This window comes from Triticum aestivum, chromosome 1D (genome assembly GCF_018294505.1).
Source record: "Triticum aestivum cultivar Chinese Spring chromosome 1D, IWGSC CS RefSeq v2.1, whole genome shotgun sequence".
NCBI lineage: Eukaryota > Viridiplantae > Streptophyta > Magnoliopsida > Poales > Poaceae > Triticum > Triticum aestivum.
In genome coordinates, this window is record NC_057796.1 from 239,760,265 (window position 1) to 239,775,752 (window position 15,488).

The 15,488-nt window shown below is 50.5% G+C and overlaps 2 protein-coding genes across 2 annotated transcripts; one reads left to right on the forward strand and one right to left on the reverse strand.

Annotated features, from left to right (window-relative positions):
* The first annotated feature begins 627 nt into the window (after window positions 1–627).
* On the forward strand, window positions 628–2,441 carry LOC123181211 (uncharacterized). The gene is made up of 2 exons (XM_044593469.1): window positions 628–1,659; window positions 1,786–2,441. Exons 1-2 carry the CDS (start codon window positions 872–874, stop codon window positions 2,030–2,032), a joined length of 1,035 nt encoding a protein of 344 aa, XP_044449404.1. The 5' UTR covers window positions 628–871; the 3' UTR covers window positions 2,033–2,441.
* Window positions 2,442–2,492: 51 nt separating this feature from the next.
* Window positions 2,493–6,677, reverse strand: LOC123181212 (thylakoid lumenal 17.4 kDa protein, chloroplastic). The gene is made up of 3 exons (XM_044593470.1): window positions 6,354–6,677; window positions 3,080–3,326; window positions 2,493–2,812 (listed from the first exon to the last, which is right to left on the reverse strand). The coding sequence occupies exons 1-3, from the start codon at window positions 6,567–6,569 to the stop codon at window positions 2,589–2,591; spliced, it is 687 nt and encodes a 228-aa protein (XP_044449405.1). The 5' UTR covers window positions 6,570–6,677; the 3' UTR covers window positions 2,493–2,588.
* Window positions 6,678–15,488: the final 8,811 nt, after the last annotated feature.

The following is a 15,488-nucleotide window of genomic DNA, read 5'->3' on the forward strand; positions in this document are numbered from 1 at the left end:
ATACTAGTTTATATGTATGAGTTTGACCTCCAGCCGATGCCTAATTCTTTCACAGTGTGCGGGCGGTGCTAAATATATTTTATCTGGCATCGTCGTGTGCGTGGCATACTTTTCAGAGTTGTGGCACCGAACACACAGAGGAAGGCCTAAGTTAAAACGCTTTCGCGTTTTCTTCACTGTCAAGTTCAAGAGAAAAAAAAAGTTCAAGAAAAGTTGACAGATATTTTCTTCTTCTCAACTGCTGCACATGTGACAAGTACTAGCTTTTTTTTAGAAGATTGTGACAAGTAGCTAGCACCCAAGATACGGCAGCCACGCAAAGCCGCACATGCGCAACAGAACAACAAACGCTCCCTCGGCCCTTGTCACCTTCGCAGAATGGTGTGCGGACGTGCGGTCTCCTGCCACTCCAGCAGCTAGCTCACTCCACTCGCACCGCACGCATCGGCAAAGCGAGCCTCCCAGGTTGGACGCCAGCGCGCGCGCCCGTGGCGCGTAGCTGGTGATCGATCACGCCGTGGCGCGGGCAAAGCGCCGAGAGCGCCGCGCGGCCGATGGAGCCCTTTCCTCTCCCCGGACGAAATTAACCAGAGCTGAACTGGCGCAAGGCACGCATGGAGAACCGGACACCTCCCCCCAGCAGGCCGAGGCGTGCGGGCCACGCGGGGGCACCGGCTTTGGGTTTCCCAGCGTGGCACACGGGGCCAACGGCCAGGGAGGGGCCTTTATATGCCCCGCCATTGCCGCGCTCCCCAACCTCGCAGATCGATCTCCATTCCGCACCGCCTTGGGTGGGAGGTTCTTGGATCCGGACTAACAAACGCCGGCCGTGTTTGGGAGGGCCTCGTTCCTAGCCTATCTCGTCGAGAGGATGGCGGCGGCGAGCATGGTTGGCATGCCCAAGAGCCCCCGGTCGGTGGCCTTCGGGACGGCTGCCTCGCCCTTCGGGGACAGGAGGAAGGCCCGGTTCTGCGTCGCGGCGTGCGGCAGGGACGACCAGCAGCCGCCCCCGTCGATGGCCGCGGTGCCAGCGTCGCTGCGGGCGATCCAGGCCAAGAGGAAGATGGCGGCGCAGGCGCGTGGGGTGCCGCGGGCGACGAGCGCGGCAGGGTGCGCGGTGGCCGCGCTCGCCGCCGCGGTGGAGGCCGTGCAGGGCGCGGCGGTCGGGGGAGCCTCTGGCGCGGCGCGCGGCGCCGGGGATGCCGTGGCGTGGGTCTTCCAGAAGGTGCACTTCGAGTCGCCCGACCTCGCCGTGGGACTGCTCGGTATCGTCGCGTCCTGCCTCGGCACGGCTGTGGAGATGGAGATGGAGCGGATGAGGGCCAAGGAGATCGAGGAGTCGGACAGCAAGGCCAAACCCGCCGCCGCCGTCGATGACGACGACGACAACAGCGAAGACGCGGAGGAGGCAGACGATCTGACGATGCTGGTGGGGATGGAAATGGAGAAGGAGCTCTGGGCCAGGATCGGCATCCATCATGACGACGACGAAGACATGCCGCTGGGCGTCAACGACGACGAGCAGGAGGCCATCGACACCGCCCGCGCCGGCATACGGAAGGCCACGTACGAGCGGATCATCGCCACCTCCGAGGCCAACTCGCTCATCCTCTCCAACTACGCTCAGCTCCTCTACGAGTTCGACAAGGATCTCGACAGGTAAATACGCCGCCATGGTCTTGAACATTGATTCTCATGCATTCCGCTAAGATGCAGCTGTTTAATTTGTACGTACGTGTCATGGTCCTTACCCGCCGTCTCGATCGACCTCGGTGATCACTGCAGGGCGGAGGACTACTTCAAGCGTGCGGTGGCCATCGAGCCGCCCGACGGCGAGGCGATGCGGAGGTACGCGGTCTTCCTCTGGCAAGCCCGCGGCGACCTGGCCGGCGCGGAGGACATGTTCACCAGCGCCATCGACGAGGAGCCGGACAGCAGCCACCACCGGAGCAGCTACGCGTGGTTCCTCTGGATGACCGGCGGTGTGGAGACCTGCGTCATTGACTCCGGCAACAACGACGACACCGAATGAAGCCGATCGCCGGAACAAGGGCCACCCGCGCAATCTCGAGCTAAAGACAATTAAAGACCGACCTCGCCGGCAGGTGCCTGGCCGGCGAGGCTGCCGGCCATTTTAGATGGTGCATCTAGGTATATATTGCGCACTGTCGGTGAGTAGCATCGGCCCTTGTAGGGGCCATGTTATACTAGGGTGCGCGTGCGAGCATGGCATGCAGGAGCCAAACCCAAGGGAAGGCGAATAATGTTGATGTTGTCAAGCAAGCGCACATATAAAGTACAGTAGGGCCTCATCAAATCATGTGTGGATTTGGAATAAAGCACGCATGCATCATCAGTGATGGCATGCTGTTGCTGAATTGTGAACAATATCTATATGTAAACAAAAATATGAAGTGCATAAGGTTCTTCCTTTGCTGTAAGTTGTGTTTGCACAGATCAAGTGCAGCTATGGTATGATATTTACGGTATACATCGATGCTGCCATCTGGTGCTCTATACAGACCTGACTTACTAATCTTTACCGGACGATGGACGTCGGTGCTGCCATAAGTGCAGCTGTGATTGAATCACCTGCATCCCAACTCCAATCTTGTGTCTTCGTTGATGCTGGTGTTTCTGCAAAGCTTCTGAAGGTCAATGTAGCCAATGAGTGTGTCCTCAAAATCGACGTCCTTCATATTAGCTTCATCAAAGGTTGATCCCGACAAGACGGTGTTCTTGAAGATTGCACCTTCGAGGTCGGCTTTTCCAAAATTGGCACGGTCTATCACTGCGTTTGTGAAGTTTGTGCCTAAAAGCATTTCAAAGACAAACGTTTATCTTTATGTTCATATTGTAGCATGATGACACAAAGGTAGATCTGAAAATGGTCTATTTGGGAGCAACTGCAACAACTCAGTGTGGTGAATAACACAAGCATTTTACACCCTGTCTATGCAATGTAGCCATGGTCAATGCAAAGGTACATCTGAAAGGGTCAAGTATTTGGAAGCAATGCAACAATGAATAATGCAGTGTGGTAAAAAACGATTAAGGTGTGTACTTCTGTTTCTGTTACCTTTGAAACTTGCACCAACAGCATAGGCCTTGGACATGACAACTTCTGTCAAGTCAGCACCATCAAACTTTGCGCCTGACATCAAAGCCGCAGAGAGAGTCTTGCCTTTAAGATTATTTTTATCATTTGTGAAATCACAGAACCGGAGATCAAGCACCTTGTCATACACCCCATTTGCCTGACCAATTGTGTTCCCAACAAATGCAGCCTCGCATCTGTTCGGATCTGTTGATAGTGGAGGCAACCTCTAACAACCAAAGCAAACAGGGAACAATGCAATCTCAGAGAACTTTTCCTACTCGACAAACTATCTCAGAATATATATAGAAAAAAGGAGAACGTCGGATTGCAGTGGCATGTCCACCCGGATCGTACAGGGTTTTGTTCGCATCAAAGTGTCTTTGATTCTACCATAGGAAAAAAAAAATTATTTACATGAGTTTGGAGTGGATGTAAAAATTTCCTTTGAAATGTAGTGTACTGGATTCCTTGGGACAAATTCCTATGGGATCCAGTCCAACGAATTAAAAAACTAACAAGAAATAATTCTTAAGGATTCTAATCCTCCACTATTCCTATGAAAATCCTTTGAATCAAAGAGGACCTAAAACCATGGAGAAAGGAAGTTAAGCTCTAATGCAAGAAGGCAGTTTTCAAGAACAGTACTATAGTGCCAAACTGACGACTACATATTCAGGTTAAACTTGTAGGATTGTAAAATGAAGTGCACTTCTCTAATAGATATGACAGTGATTTTTAGATGAAATGTGGCTTCACAACATAAAAGGCATCAGCATATATGACGTATTCCTACAGTGAAAATTGCCAGGCCATAATCAGTTAATCTGATTAAAGTATGCAACAAGACGATGATTTCTAAAACAGATGGTATTTTCCGCTTCTCTAGAGTTGTATCAGTAACTGAGTTTTGATGCAAATGCAACCCCAAATTAACATATAATCCCTCTGTCCCGAAATATAAGACATTAAGGCTTGCCTTAAGTCAAAGTTTTATAAGTTTGACCAAGTGTAGTTGTACTAAAGCTGCACCAAGTAATATGGATCAGAGGGAGTACAAAATTATCAATACCTACAATAGCAAATCAACATCAATAGTTTCACCATGAAATATATTTTCATAACGTATTTATTCGGTGTTGTAGATATTGACATTCTATTCTATAAACCTGGTCAAACTCAGAAAACCTTTACTTATGACAACTTATACGCCTTATTTTTGGAGTACAAGATAGTGTAACAAATACAACAGAGCTCTTGATAAGTAACAAAATTGCAGTAGTGCACATTACATTTACATACTGTGGTAAGTGTAGTACTCTGTTATGACCTCCTGGACGCTTCGGGGGCCCTCGCGTCGTCCTCCCGAGGGTGACTCAGGGGCGACTAGGGTTTCCCCGGCGGCGGCGCCCCCTCCACCCTCACCCTCCCTTGCCGCCACCCGAGGTGGTCGCTAGGCAAGCAGGTGCGGAAGCCGATGAAGGTGGCGGTGAGGTTCTCGTTGCTTCATTCCTTTGCAAAGTCATCTCCCCCTTAGCTCACTCCCCCCGCCGGCTTTGCCTATTAGCGGCCATCGGTCGCCGGATACGGAAAAGGAGGAGTGTTGGTTGTGTAGGCTTGAGAGGAGGGGGAAACCCTTGGTTGGCTGCTGCGGTGATGGCGGCAGCGATGCACAAGTGAGCCGCCTTCCTCCCTGGAGGCTCTGGCGAGGTCTCTTTTCTTCGCCCCCATCCCAATTCCTGGGCAAAAGCCCAAAAACCCGCCTCGGGTTGGGCGGCGGCGCCTTGTGAGTCATGACCTCCATGGAGGCACCGTCTGGGGAAGTTTTGGTTCTTTGGGTGAGTGGTGATGCAGTTGGTTGGCTCGGTGGTTGTCGAGTCCGAGCGGCAGCAAATTAATGGAGGTTCATAGGTCCAGCAAGTCCACCACTTATCTTTGGAGTGGTGTTCTTCAGTGGCCAGGAGCGTGGCTGTGTCCCGCCAGTGCGACGCCTTCGAGCTTGGGTGGAGGGAGATAGGGTTTCCCTTCCCGGTGGCAGCAACGTGGCTGGCGCTGTGGATGCCTGAGCTTTGTTCTGCGGTCTGTGCGTCTGTGCCTCAATACTCAGATATTCCTAGCTGCGCCTATGTGATTCTGCAGCTTCATTCTTTGACGATTCTTCCCAGTGGCTTTCCCTATGTTTTCGGTCGACCAGGGGCGGCGGCGATGCGGCTGGTGTGTGTATCTGTGTGCGCACGCGTGCATGCGCTTCCCACGGAAGATGGCTGTGCACAATGGCTGCTCTAGATTCAAGGCCAGCATCTGTTCTAGCTCTTGGTTGAGCGCCTCTACGGTCCGACAGTGCGGCGCCTTCGATCCTAGGCGAGGGGATGGGGTTCCTCTTCGGCGATAGAGAAGGCAGTTGTTGGATTGGGTGTTTTCAGTCCCATGAATCTGGCTTGTAGACAATTCTTTCAGACTGCAAGCTGATCCTTGAAGCTTCTTCTGCTTTTATCTGTTCTTTGGTGCCAAAGTGCAGCGGGCTTTGACATTACTCGCAGTGCTCTCTCTGTTTTTTCTTCGTTTGTTTGTAGTGTGTGTTGTGCTCTAAGCTGATCAGTCAGCTCCCTTGTACTCCCTCCGTCCGGAAATACTTTTCGTAGAAATGGGTAAAAATGGATGTATTTAGAACTAAAATGCGTCTAGATACATTCATTTCTCCGACAAGTATTTCCAGACGTAGGGAGTATCTTTCAGCCGATGTTGCTTGGTGCTGTGTAATCCCTGGCTGGTTGATGGCTTCGTTAATCAAAAGTCGGGATCGTCTTAAGCCTCCCTTCTAAAAAGTACTCAAAATTATTTAAGCCTTCACCTTCAGGTTAATTAAACCACTATTATTTTCTCCAAAACCAATACCATTTTCTCTTCAGACTATCACTATTCTTTCGCTAACCTCCAACAGTTGTTCAAGAGTACCATTTGTATGGATAATTAAACCCAGTATTTAGAAAGCAATTGTCCTAATAAAAGTGAAACCTAATAAATTTCCCACTATGGAATTTGAGCATAAGCCAAGGTGGTATCATTTTAGAGAGATCAAAATTCCATCTGAAATGGCGACTTCCCCTAATCTGCCACCAAATCCTAGGAAAACGCGACGCGAGTCTATTTGCGCCAGCGACTAGCGGTCGTCGGGTTCTACAAATTTCCTCTCAATAAATAAGGAGATGATTCGAATCGCACAATGCCCGTGGTGGAGACGGAGGAAACCACCAACCTGGCCGGCGGCGATGACCGGGCTGGGGGCTGACGCGACGGCCCAGGCTGCGAGCAAGCCGCACGCGAACCCTCCCACGGCCTTGGCGCGGCCGCCGCTCCCGGCTCCCCCCGCGTCGGCCAAGCACGTCACGCGGCACCCCCTCGGCTGAAGCTGCAGACGTGGAGCAGACCCGCCGCGCGCGGTGGCCGGCGAGGCGAGGCAAGACGAGACCATGTCAATGCAATGCGGGGAGAGCGGGTGCGTGGCTGAGAGGAGAAGAGAGAGGGGGTGGTGGGTCTGTACGTACGTGTGCGGCGCGCGCGGCGTGGTGACGGGGAAGGGGGGAGATAGAAGGGATCATAGACTTTCTTATCCTCCCAAGGCTTATCCCGGTTTCGTCTCTCGTCCGCTTGACGACCACGGGCCCACGTGACCGGCGAGACTGGTAAAAATGGCCAACAGTAGTTTAAGAAACTGATCGAACAGGCGGCTGCCACAAATCTACCGACTGATTTCGGTCGTCACCCGTCCGATTCGTTCTTCCAACGGCCGTCCCAAACGGACGCGTTTGGGTCGGCCGCCTGCCCGGTGTTAGTTCCCTTTTAGATTTAGACCGGCAGTGCGCCCAATTCGTCGATCCATTTCATGACCGCGCGCATATAGATCATGCCAGCGGCCATATCGTCGCCCTGGTTTTAGCGCTCCAGCGCGTGGGGGGAAATCGGCGCGTTGGTTTTAGCGCTCCAGCGCGCTGGTTTTGGCGCGCCGTGGCCGGCGCTCGTTATTAAGAAGGCGCTACCTTCATACTCTGTCCGCCGCCCACTCGTCTCGCCCCCTCTCACTAGCCTCGCCGCCTCTGCGTCACCATGTCGATGCGCTGCCTGGGCGCTTCGGACTACGTGGAGTCCGCGAGCGCCGCTCCGGCGCCTTCTCCTCCGAGATCTGGTTTGGCGAGAAACGCCTCATTCTCGGCACCTTCGACACCGCTGAGGAGGCGGCCCGCACGTACGACGCGGCGGCGTGGCGCCTCCTGCAGCCTCGTCGGGAGATGAATTTTCCCGACGTGTCGACGAGCCAGCGGGCGCATGATCTCACGCCTCTCCCACGGCTTTTCACCAACGAGGATCGTCGTGACCACCGGAGGCGGCAGCGTCGCCTCGCCATTGACGAGATGGACGTGGAAGCCATGGCGGTGTGGTGTGAACGTCCCGCAGGACATCGTCGGCGAGCGCCAATTCTACAAGCAAAGGAGGACGGAGAGGGAGGAGAGAAGGACGGAGCGAGCCGCCTATGGGAGGACAAGCGTGCGCGGAAGCAGGCCGCTCAATTGAACATGAAGCTAGGAGAAGCGTCGTCCTGGGACTCCGAGGACGAGCGGTATGCTGACGCCTACATTCAGACATCGAAGGAGGACATTCCCGAGTCGGAGTCGGAAAACGACGAGTAGTTGATCTTTTCTTTGATCTGTCTATGCTAAAACTATCTATGTATCCTTTTTCTATCCGAAAAAATGGCCGGCGGCGTCGGCAACGAAGCAGGCGGGCGAGGGTGTGCCACCGACCAGCGGTCCCGGGGAGGAGAGAGGGCGAGCGCGCTCGCGTCCGTCTTGTGTCCGCGGCGACGCAGATCCGGCTCAAAAATGGCTCGGGAATGGGTCGGCAGGCGAACGAAAGCGGACGCGCGTCCGTTTGGGTCGGCGCGTTGGGCCGACTTTTCTGTCTGCGCCGACCCAAACGGACGGCGGCGGACGAAATGGGCGAAGAAAATATGCCCTAGAGGCAATAATAAAGTTGTTATTTATATTTCCTTATATCATGATAAATGTTTATTATTCATGCTAGAATTGTATTAACCGGAAACTTAGTACATGTGTGAATACATAGACAAAACAGAGTGTTCCTAGTATGCCTCTACTTGACTAGCTCGTTAATGAAAGATGGTTATGTTTACTGACCATAGACATGTGTTGTCATTTAATGAACGGGATCGCATTATTAGAGAATGATGTGATGGACAAGACCCATCAGTTAGCTTAGCATAATGATCGTTTAGTTTTACTGCTATTGCTTTCATCATGACTTATACATGTTCCTCTGACTATGAGATTATGCAACTCCTGAATACCGAAGGAACACCTTGTGTGCTATCAAACGTCACAACGTAACTGGGTGATTATAAAGATGCTCTACAGATGTCTCCGAAGGTGCTTGTTGGGTTGGCATAGATCGAGATTAGGATTTGTCACTCCGTGTATCGGAGAGGTATCTCTGGGCCCTCTCGGTAATGCACATCACTATAAGCCTTGCAAGCAATGTGACTAATGAGTCAGTTGCGGGATGATGCATTATGGAACGAGTTAAGAGACTTGCCGGTAACGAGATTGAACTAGGTATGATGATACCGACGATCGAATCTCGGGCAAGTAACATACCGATGACAAAGGGAACAACGTATGTTGTTATGCGGTTTGACCGATAAAGATCTTCGTAGAATTTGTATGAGCCAATATGAGCATCCAGGTTCCGCTATTGGTTATTGATTGGAGATGAGTCTCGGTCATGTCTACATAGTTCTCGAACCCATAGGGTCCGCACGCTTAACGTTCACTGACGATTTTGTATTATATGAGTTATGTGATTTGGTGACTGAATGTTGTTCGGAGTCCCGGATGAGATCACGGACATGACAAGGAGTCTCAAAATGGTCGAGAGGTAAAGATTCATATATAGGACGATAGTATTCCGACACCGGAAGTGTTCCGGGGGTACCGGGTACGTATCGGGTCACCGGAAGGGGTTTCGGGCACCGCCGGCAAACATATGGGCCTTATTGGGCCTAGGGCGGGACAGACCAGCCCCTTGTGGGCTGGTGCGCCCCCATATGGGCTGATCTAAGTGGAGAAAGGAAAAGGGGAGGAGGAAAGGAAATAGAGGGAATAGGATTCCCCCTTCCTTTCCCCTCTCCCCTCTTTCCTACCCCCCTCCGAATAGGAATAGGAAAGGGGGGAGGCCGACTTGGGAGACGCCCAAGTAGGATTCCTCCTACTTGGGGCTCCCCCTTGGCTGCCTCTCCTCCCCTCCAACCTATATATATGAAGGGAGGGCACCGCTAGAACACACAACAAACATTGTTAGCCCTATGCGGCGCTCCCCTCCACAGTTTACACCTCCGGTCATATTCACGTAGTGCTTAGGCGAAGCCCTGCGCGGATCACTTCACCATCACCGTCACCACGCCTTCGTGTTGACGGAACTCTCCCTCGACACTTGGCTGGATAAAGAGTTCGAGGGACGTCATCGAGCTGAACGTGTGCAGAACTCGGAGGTGCCGCACGTTCGGTACTTGGATCGGTTGGATCGCGAAGACGTTCGACTACATCAACCGCGTTACTAAACACTTCCACTTTTGGTCTACGAGGGTACGTGGACACACTCTCCCCGCTCGTTTCTATGCTTCTCCTAGATAAATCTTGTGTGATCGTAGGAATTTTTTTGAAATACTATGTTCCCCAACAGTGGCATCCGAGCCAGGTCTATGCATAGATGTTATATGATCGAGTAGAACACAAAGAGTTGTGGGCGATAATAGTCATACTGCTTACCAGCATGTCATACTTTGATTCGACGATATTGTTGGATGAAGCGGCCCAGACCGACATTACATGACCGCGTTCATGAGACTGGTTCTACCGCCGTGCTTCGCACACAGGTGGCTAGTGGGTGTCTGATTCTCCAACTTTAGTTGAATCGAGTGTGACTATGCCCGGTCCTTGTTGAAGGTTAAAACAGCACATTTGACAAAAAAATCGTTGTGGTTTTGATGCGTAGGTAAGAACAGTTCTTGCTAAGCCCGTAGCAGCCACGTAAAACTTGCAACAACATAGTAGAGGACGTCTAACTTGTTTTTGCAGGGTTGTTGTGATGTGATATGGTCAAGACGTGATGATATATAAATTGTTGTATGAGATGATCATGTTTTGTAACAGTTATCGGCAACTGGCAGGAGCTATATGATTGTCGCTTTATTGTATGAAATGCAATCACCATGTAATTGCTTTACTTTATCACTAAGCGGTAGCGCTAGTCGTAGAAGAAATAGTTGGCGAGACGAAAATGATGCTTCAATGGAGATCAAGGTGTCAAGCCGGTAACAATGGTGATGATGATGGTGCTTTGGAGATGGAGATCAAAGGCACAAGATGATGAGGGCCATATCATATCACTTATATTGATTGCATGTGATGTTTATCCTTTATGCATCTTAATTTGCTTGGTACGGCGGTAGCATTATTCAAGGTATAAGTGTTTGTGACACCCAAGTTTTTATTTGGATTTTTCAAAAGATTTTTTTATTTGACTTGAGGGGAGTGATTTAAATTTTTCCTTTAAGAGAACTCTCCCTCTCAAATATTTTTTTATGGCAAAAGTTTTATTTGGATTCACCCAAGATCTATCTTTGGTCTTGGAGGTTCTTGCTTTTCATTTGGACTCAAGACCAAATGTTTTTCTTTTGGGGAAAACAACTTTTAAAAATCTTTTTGGAAAATGCACTATGGCTTTTGAAAAACTCCTTTGCCACTTTCAACAATTCCTTCTTGCCATGGCCTTAGTGCAAATCCTCTCTCCTAACCCTTCCCTCACCTTTGGATCATGATCTGCATCAAATCCAGCAAGTTGGACCTCCCCATGTGATCATTTCCATTTGAATCTTATTCAAACAAATTTCTGTCTTCTATCCTACTACTTGGAGATTTACAAAGGAACTACATTTTCTGTTTTGATTTTTGCCCCCAAACCAACTCTCCTCCCTAGTCCTTTGAACCCTCAACCAAGATCCATGAAGATCCACTGGTCTTCAGTTCAAAATTTTCAAACTACACTTGCTGCAAGTTTGGACCAGATTTGTCAAATTTGGTGAAATTCATTCAAAACCTTCTCCAAAAATTCCAAGTAAAATCAGGCAGCCTCTGGGTGCATTGAGTGGTCATCTCACCAAGTTACAGCTCCAGAAAAATTCATCTCATTGCAAAATCTCTCTGTCGAACACCTGCAGTGCATGGTCATGTCAAGTTCAGAAAGTTCAGAGATTCAGTCAGTGGCCTGCTGTCGTTTTCTTCAGAGAAGGACGTCGATCTCGCCAGTGCCTCTGCGTCGCCTTGCTCCTCGTCCCCTCCCCCTTGTTCCTGCACCGCACGAACGCCTGGCGCCTTGCGGGCGTCGGTGACGAGCAGCAGAAGGTGCGCCGCCCCGTGACCGACACCGGCGGCGGCTTTGCGGACGCCAGCGGGAGACACGGCGCCGACGACGCCACCCAGCGCCGCCCAAACCACCGGAGCTCGCCGCGTGGCCTTCCACTCCCCCGAACGCGCTGACCACCCTCGTCGTGAACCGCAGGGCGCGGAGCGCGCTCTCTGCCGCCGTCGAGCCCGTGCGGTCACCACACCGTGGACCGACGCCATTACGCCAAGACCATCTCCGTTTAGCTGTAAAACGACTCCAGTAACCTCCACTGATGCTGCCTGGCCACTCAAACCCCCTACCAATCCACTGCTCCGCCGTAATCGCTCGCCGGAGATTCTCCGTTCACGGCCACCCCGTCGATCCGCCTATAAATAGAGGCCCCGAGCTTCAACTCGAGCACCCACCAGCCCTGCACTCCCCCTAGAGCACGCCTAGCCACTGGAAGAGCCCCGAGGAGGTCTCCTTCCTCGACTCCGGCCGCCGCGACCCGCCACGGGATCCAGCCCGATTCGCCCCCGTGTGTGCTCCTCCGCCTCCATTCTCTTACCAGTAGCTTCACCATGCATCCCTCTTTCTGACCCGCACTTCAATTTGAAGCTTGCAGCCCTCCACCGGAGTTCCCCATCCTCACCCGAACCGCCGTCCGCCGGAGAAAGTGTCGCCGTCGACGTGGTGCTCCCCGTTGGACGAGTCCACCACCCACCGACGCGGAAGAAGACGCTGAAGCTCTTGGTACCCTCCGTTTCTCCTAACTCGCCGTGGTTCGACGCCGGCGTCCACCGCAGTCTTCGGGCGCCGGCGAGCTTTTCAAACCTGACATGTGGACCCCGCGTGTCAGCCTCTGTTTTATTCCACCTCGAACCGTTTTCTGTTGACGCCTTCGGGCAAATACGTTTTCTCCTTTGCGCTTGCGCATTCCCAATCGAACCGTTTTCTGTTTTCTCAGTTAAAACCCTGGAACTTTTCTGTTTCATTACAGATAAGTCCCTGGACAGAAACCTTTATAACTTTTTAATAAAAAGGAATTTTTGAGTGATTCTTTTTCTGTCAATCTTCAAATTTTGTCTAGTTTTTATGGGATTTATTTGAAAAATATTTGGAAAAGTTTCTGTGCACCCATTGGTTTTCACGTTAGTACCCGTTTCGTGATTGCCGTAGGTTCCGGAAGAGGTGACGGAGCCGCGAACTTCGCCGAGCTAGACTCCGACTTCTCCGAACCAGGCAAGCATGTTTTGAACATTTGATATGATAGGTGTTTTGCATGTTTGCGTGAAAGTTTGTGCGTGGCATATGAGTGTCGGTAAATACCTCGTTGCTTGTAAGGCAACGACCCGGTTGTTCCAAAGTTGCGATGACCTCTGATGAGAGGTGGCCTAATCATGTGGTGACATGAAGGGCAGCAAGGTGATACTGTTGTAGCATACCAGCCTTGCGTCATCCGACTTTCTTCGACGTTAACGTGGTCGGAGCCACGTTATCGTTCTTTTCCCGCATGTTCCAAAGTTGCGATGATCTCTGATGAGAGATGGCCTAATCATGTGGTGACATGAAGGGCAGCAAGGAGGTACTGTTGTAGCATACCAGCCTTGCGTCATCCGACTTTCTCCGACGTTAACGTGGTTAGAGCCACGTTATCGTTCTTTCCCCCTTCCGTGCTACCACATGTCTCATTGCCAGGATGCGGTTTAGTAAGTTGGTAACCTCTTACCGTGTACACACCAAACAGAGAGGCCGGGATGATGGTACCTTGGCCCAGGATTAAAGCCAGTCATCCGGTCAGGGGGCATGGGTGTTTCCGGTTGGGACCGAGAGGGGGGGCACCCCCTTAGAGCGCGCGTATAGAAATTTGATCCCATGCTACGCGAGGTTGTAGCCTCCCCGTCTCAAGGTTTTTCTTGAACGTTGCCGAGGGTGATCCCTGGGTTCGGATGGTTGAATTGGGTGTGTACTGGTTAGACGTGTTTCTTCCAAAACACCGTAGACGGAACTAGTCCCCGTGACTACTGAAATCCGTTGGCTGTGGTTAAGTACCAACTCTGCAGAGTCAATTCTTTCCAAATCATCGTATCCATGACCAGGTAATGAAAACATTATATCCATATCTATCCGCGTGAAAAAAACTTGTCCCCGGTGAACAATCTCAGGTGGTAAATCCAGATTTATTGTTATTCCTGTGGATGGACTAACTTTATTTTTGTCTCATGCTTGTGATAATTTAATTTCCCGAACTGTTGTATTATTGAGTTGTGATATAAGCCCTTTATGTGACGTCGCGCAGACGTCCGACTGTGGCGTGTTCTTGTTCCTTACTTTAAATATGAGCCCTTTTTGTGATGTCGCTCAGACGTCCGACTGTGGCATGCACTGTATTTATTTTCTGTTATAAGCCCTTTATGTGGTGTCGCCCCGACGCCCGACTGTGGCATTATTATTCCGCATTTTCCGCTCGAGGAGTCTTTCAGACACTCGTTTCGCACCAGTATCACTACTTTGCATCTTCCGCTCGAGGAGTCTTTCAGACACTCGTTTGGCACCAGTATCACTATTTTGCATTTTCCGCTCGAGGAGTCTTTCAGACACTCGTTTGGCACCAGTATTACTATTCTGCAGTTTCCGCTCGAGGCGTCATTCAGACCCTCGCTTGGCACCCAGTATTTATTACCTCTATGTCTGATCGCACCGGTTAACTTGTTCATGTGCTTCATGTTTACATTTGTTATATCTTATGTCCGAACTGTCTTGCGAGTACTTTCATAGTACTCACCTGGCTTGTTGATTTGGCCAGATGTTGACGAAGGCGATCTCTTGGATGAAGAGTTTGATAGCGCGTCCGATGCCTAGAGGAGTCCCAGTCAGTCCTGCGCGATCCCGGATATTGGTCACTTGTATTGTATACGCTTCCGCCACCCGCAATAAGTCTCCTCGAGCCTCACTCCGACGCTCGAGGAGCTGTAGTCTTCTAGAATCATATCACTCGCTTCGCGGTGATATTTCCACCACCGTTATTATCGTGAGTTAGTAGTTGCCACCCTATCCGCCGTATTGTTTTAGCGGCGTGCATGTAATAAATTGTTGGGCAGTCTCTGCTCAACCCTGTATTATATTTAGTACTCCTGGTATTTTTCTTCTGTGACCAAGATATTGTCTACCAGTGAGAAGGAATTCCTCCTCGCTGGTCCGTAAAAGGGATTGGTCTCTCAATAATTATTTTATTGAAAAACCGGTCGTGACAGTGTTCTCCCTGAGTATGCACCGTTGCAACAGTTCGTCGTGCTGAGACACCACGTGATGATCGGGTGTGATAAGCTCTACGTTCACATACAACGGGTGCAAGCCAGTTTTGCGCACGCAGAATACTCGGGTTAAACTTGACGAGCCTAGCATATGCAGATATGGCCTCGAAACACTGAGACCGAAAGGTTGAGCGTGAATCATATAGTTGAAGGAAATATGCCCTAGAGGCAATAATAAAGTTGTTATTTTATATTTCCTTATACCATGATAAATGTTTCTTATTCATGCCAGAATTGTATTAACCGGAAACTTGATACATGTGTGAATACATAGACAAAACAAAGTGTCCCTAGTATGCCCCTACTTGACTAGCTCGTTAATCGAAGATGGTTAAGTTTCCTAACCATAGACATGTGTTGTCATTTGATGAACGGGATCACATCATTAGGAGAATGATGTGATGGACAAGACCCATCCGTTAGCTTAGCACTATGATCGTTTAGTTTATTGCTATTGCTTTCTTCATGACTTATACATGTTCCTCTGACTATGAGATTATGCAACTCCCGAATACCGGAGGAACACTTTGTGTGCTATCAAACGTCCCAACGTAACTGGGTGATTATAAAGATGCTCTACAGGTGTCTCCGATGGTGTTTGTTGAGTTGGCATAGATTAA

Excerpts from the sequence above, each read along its gene's own strand:
- LOC123181211 (XM_044593469.1), top strand. The coding sequence starts at position 872 with ATGGCGGCGGCGAGCATGGTTGGCATGCCCAAGAGCCCCCGGTCGGTG. Across the intron at positions 1,660-1,785 it reads TTCGACAAGGATCTCGACAG|GGCGGAGGACTACTTCAAGC; the intron begins GTAAATACGCCG and ends TGATCACTGCAG.
- LOC123181212 (XM_044593470.1), bottom strand. The coding sequence starts at position 6,569 with ATGGTCTCGTCTTGCCTCGCCTCGCCGGCCACCGCGCGCGGCGGGTCT. Across the intron at positions 3,327-6,353 it reads CGGTCATCGCCGCCGGCCAG|AGGTTGCCTCCACTATCAAC; the intron begins GTTGGTGGTTTC and ends TTTGGTTGTTAG. Across the intron at positions 2,813-3,079 it reads TGTTGGTGCAAGTTTCAAAG|GCACAAACTTCACAAACGCA; the intron begins GTAACAGAAACA and ends AAATGCTTTTAG.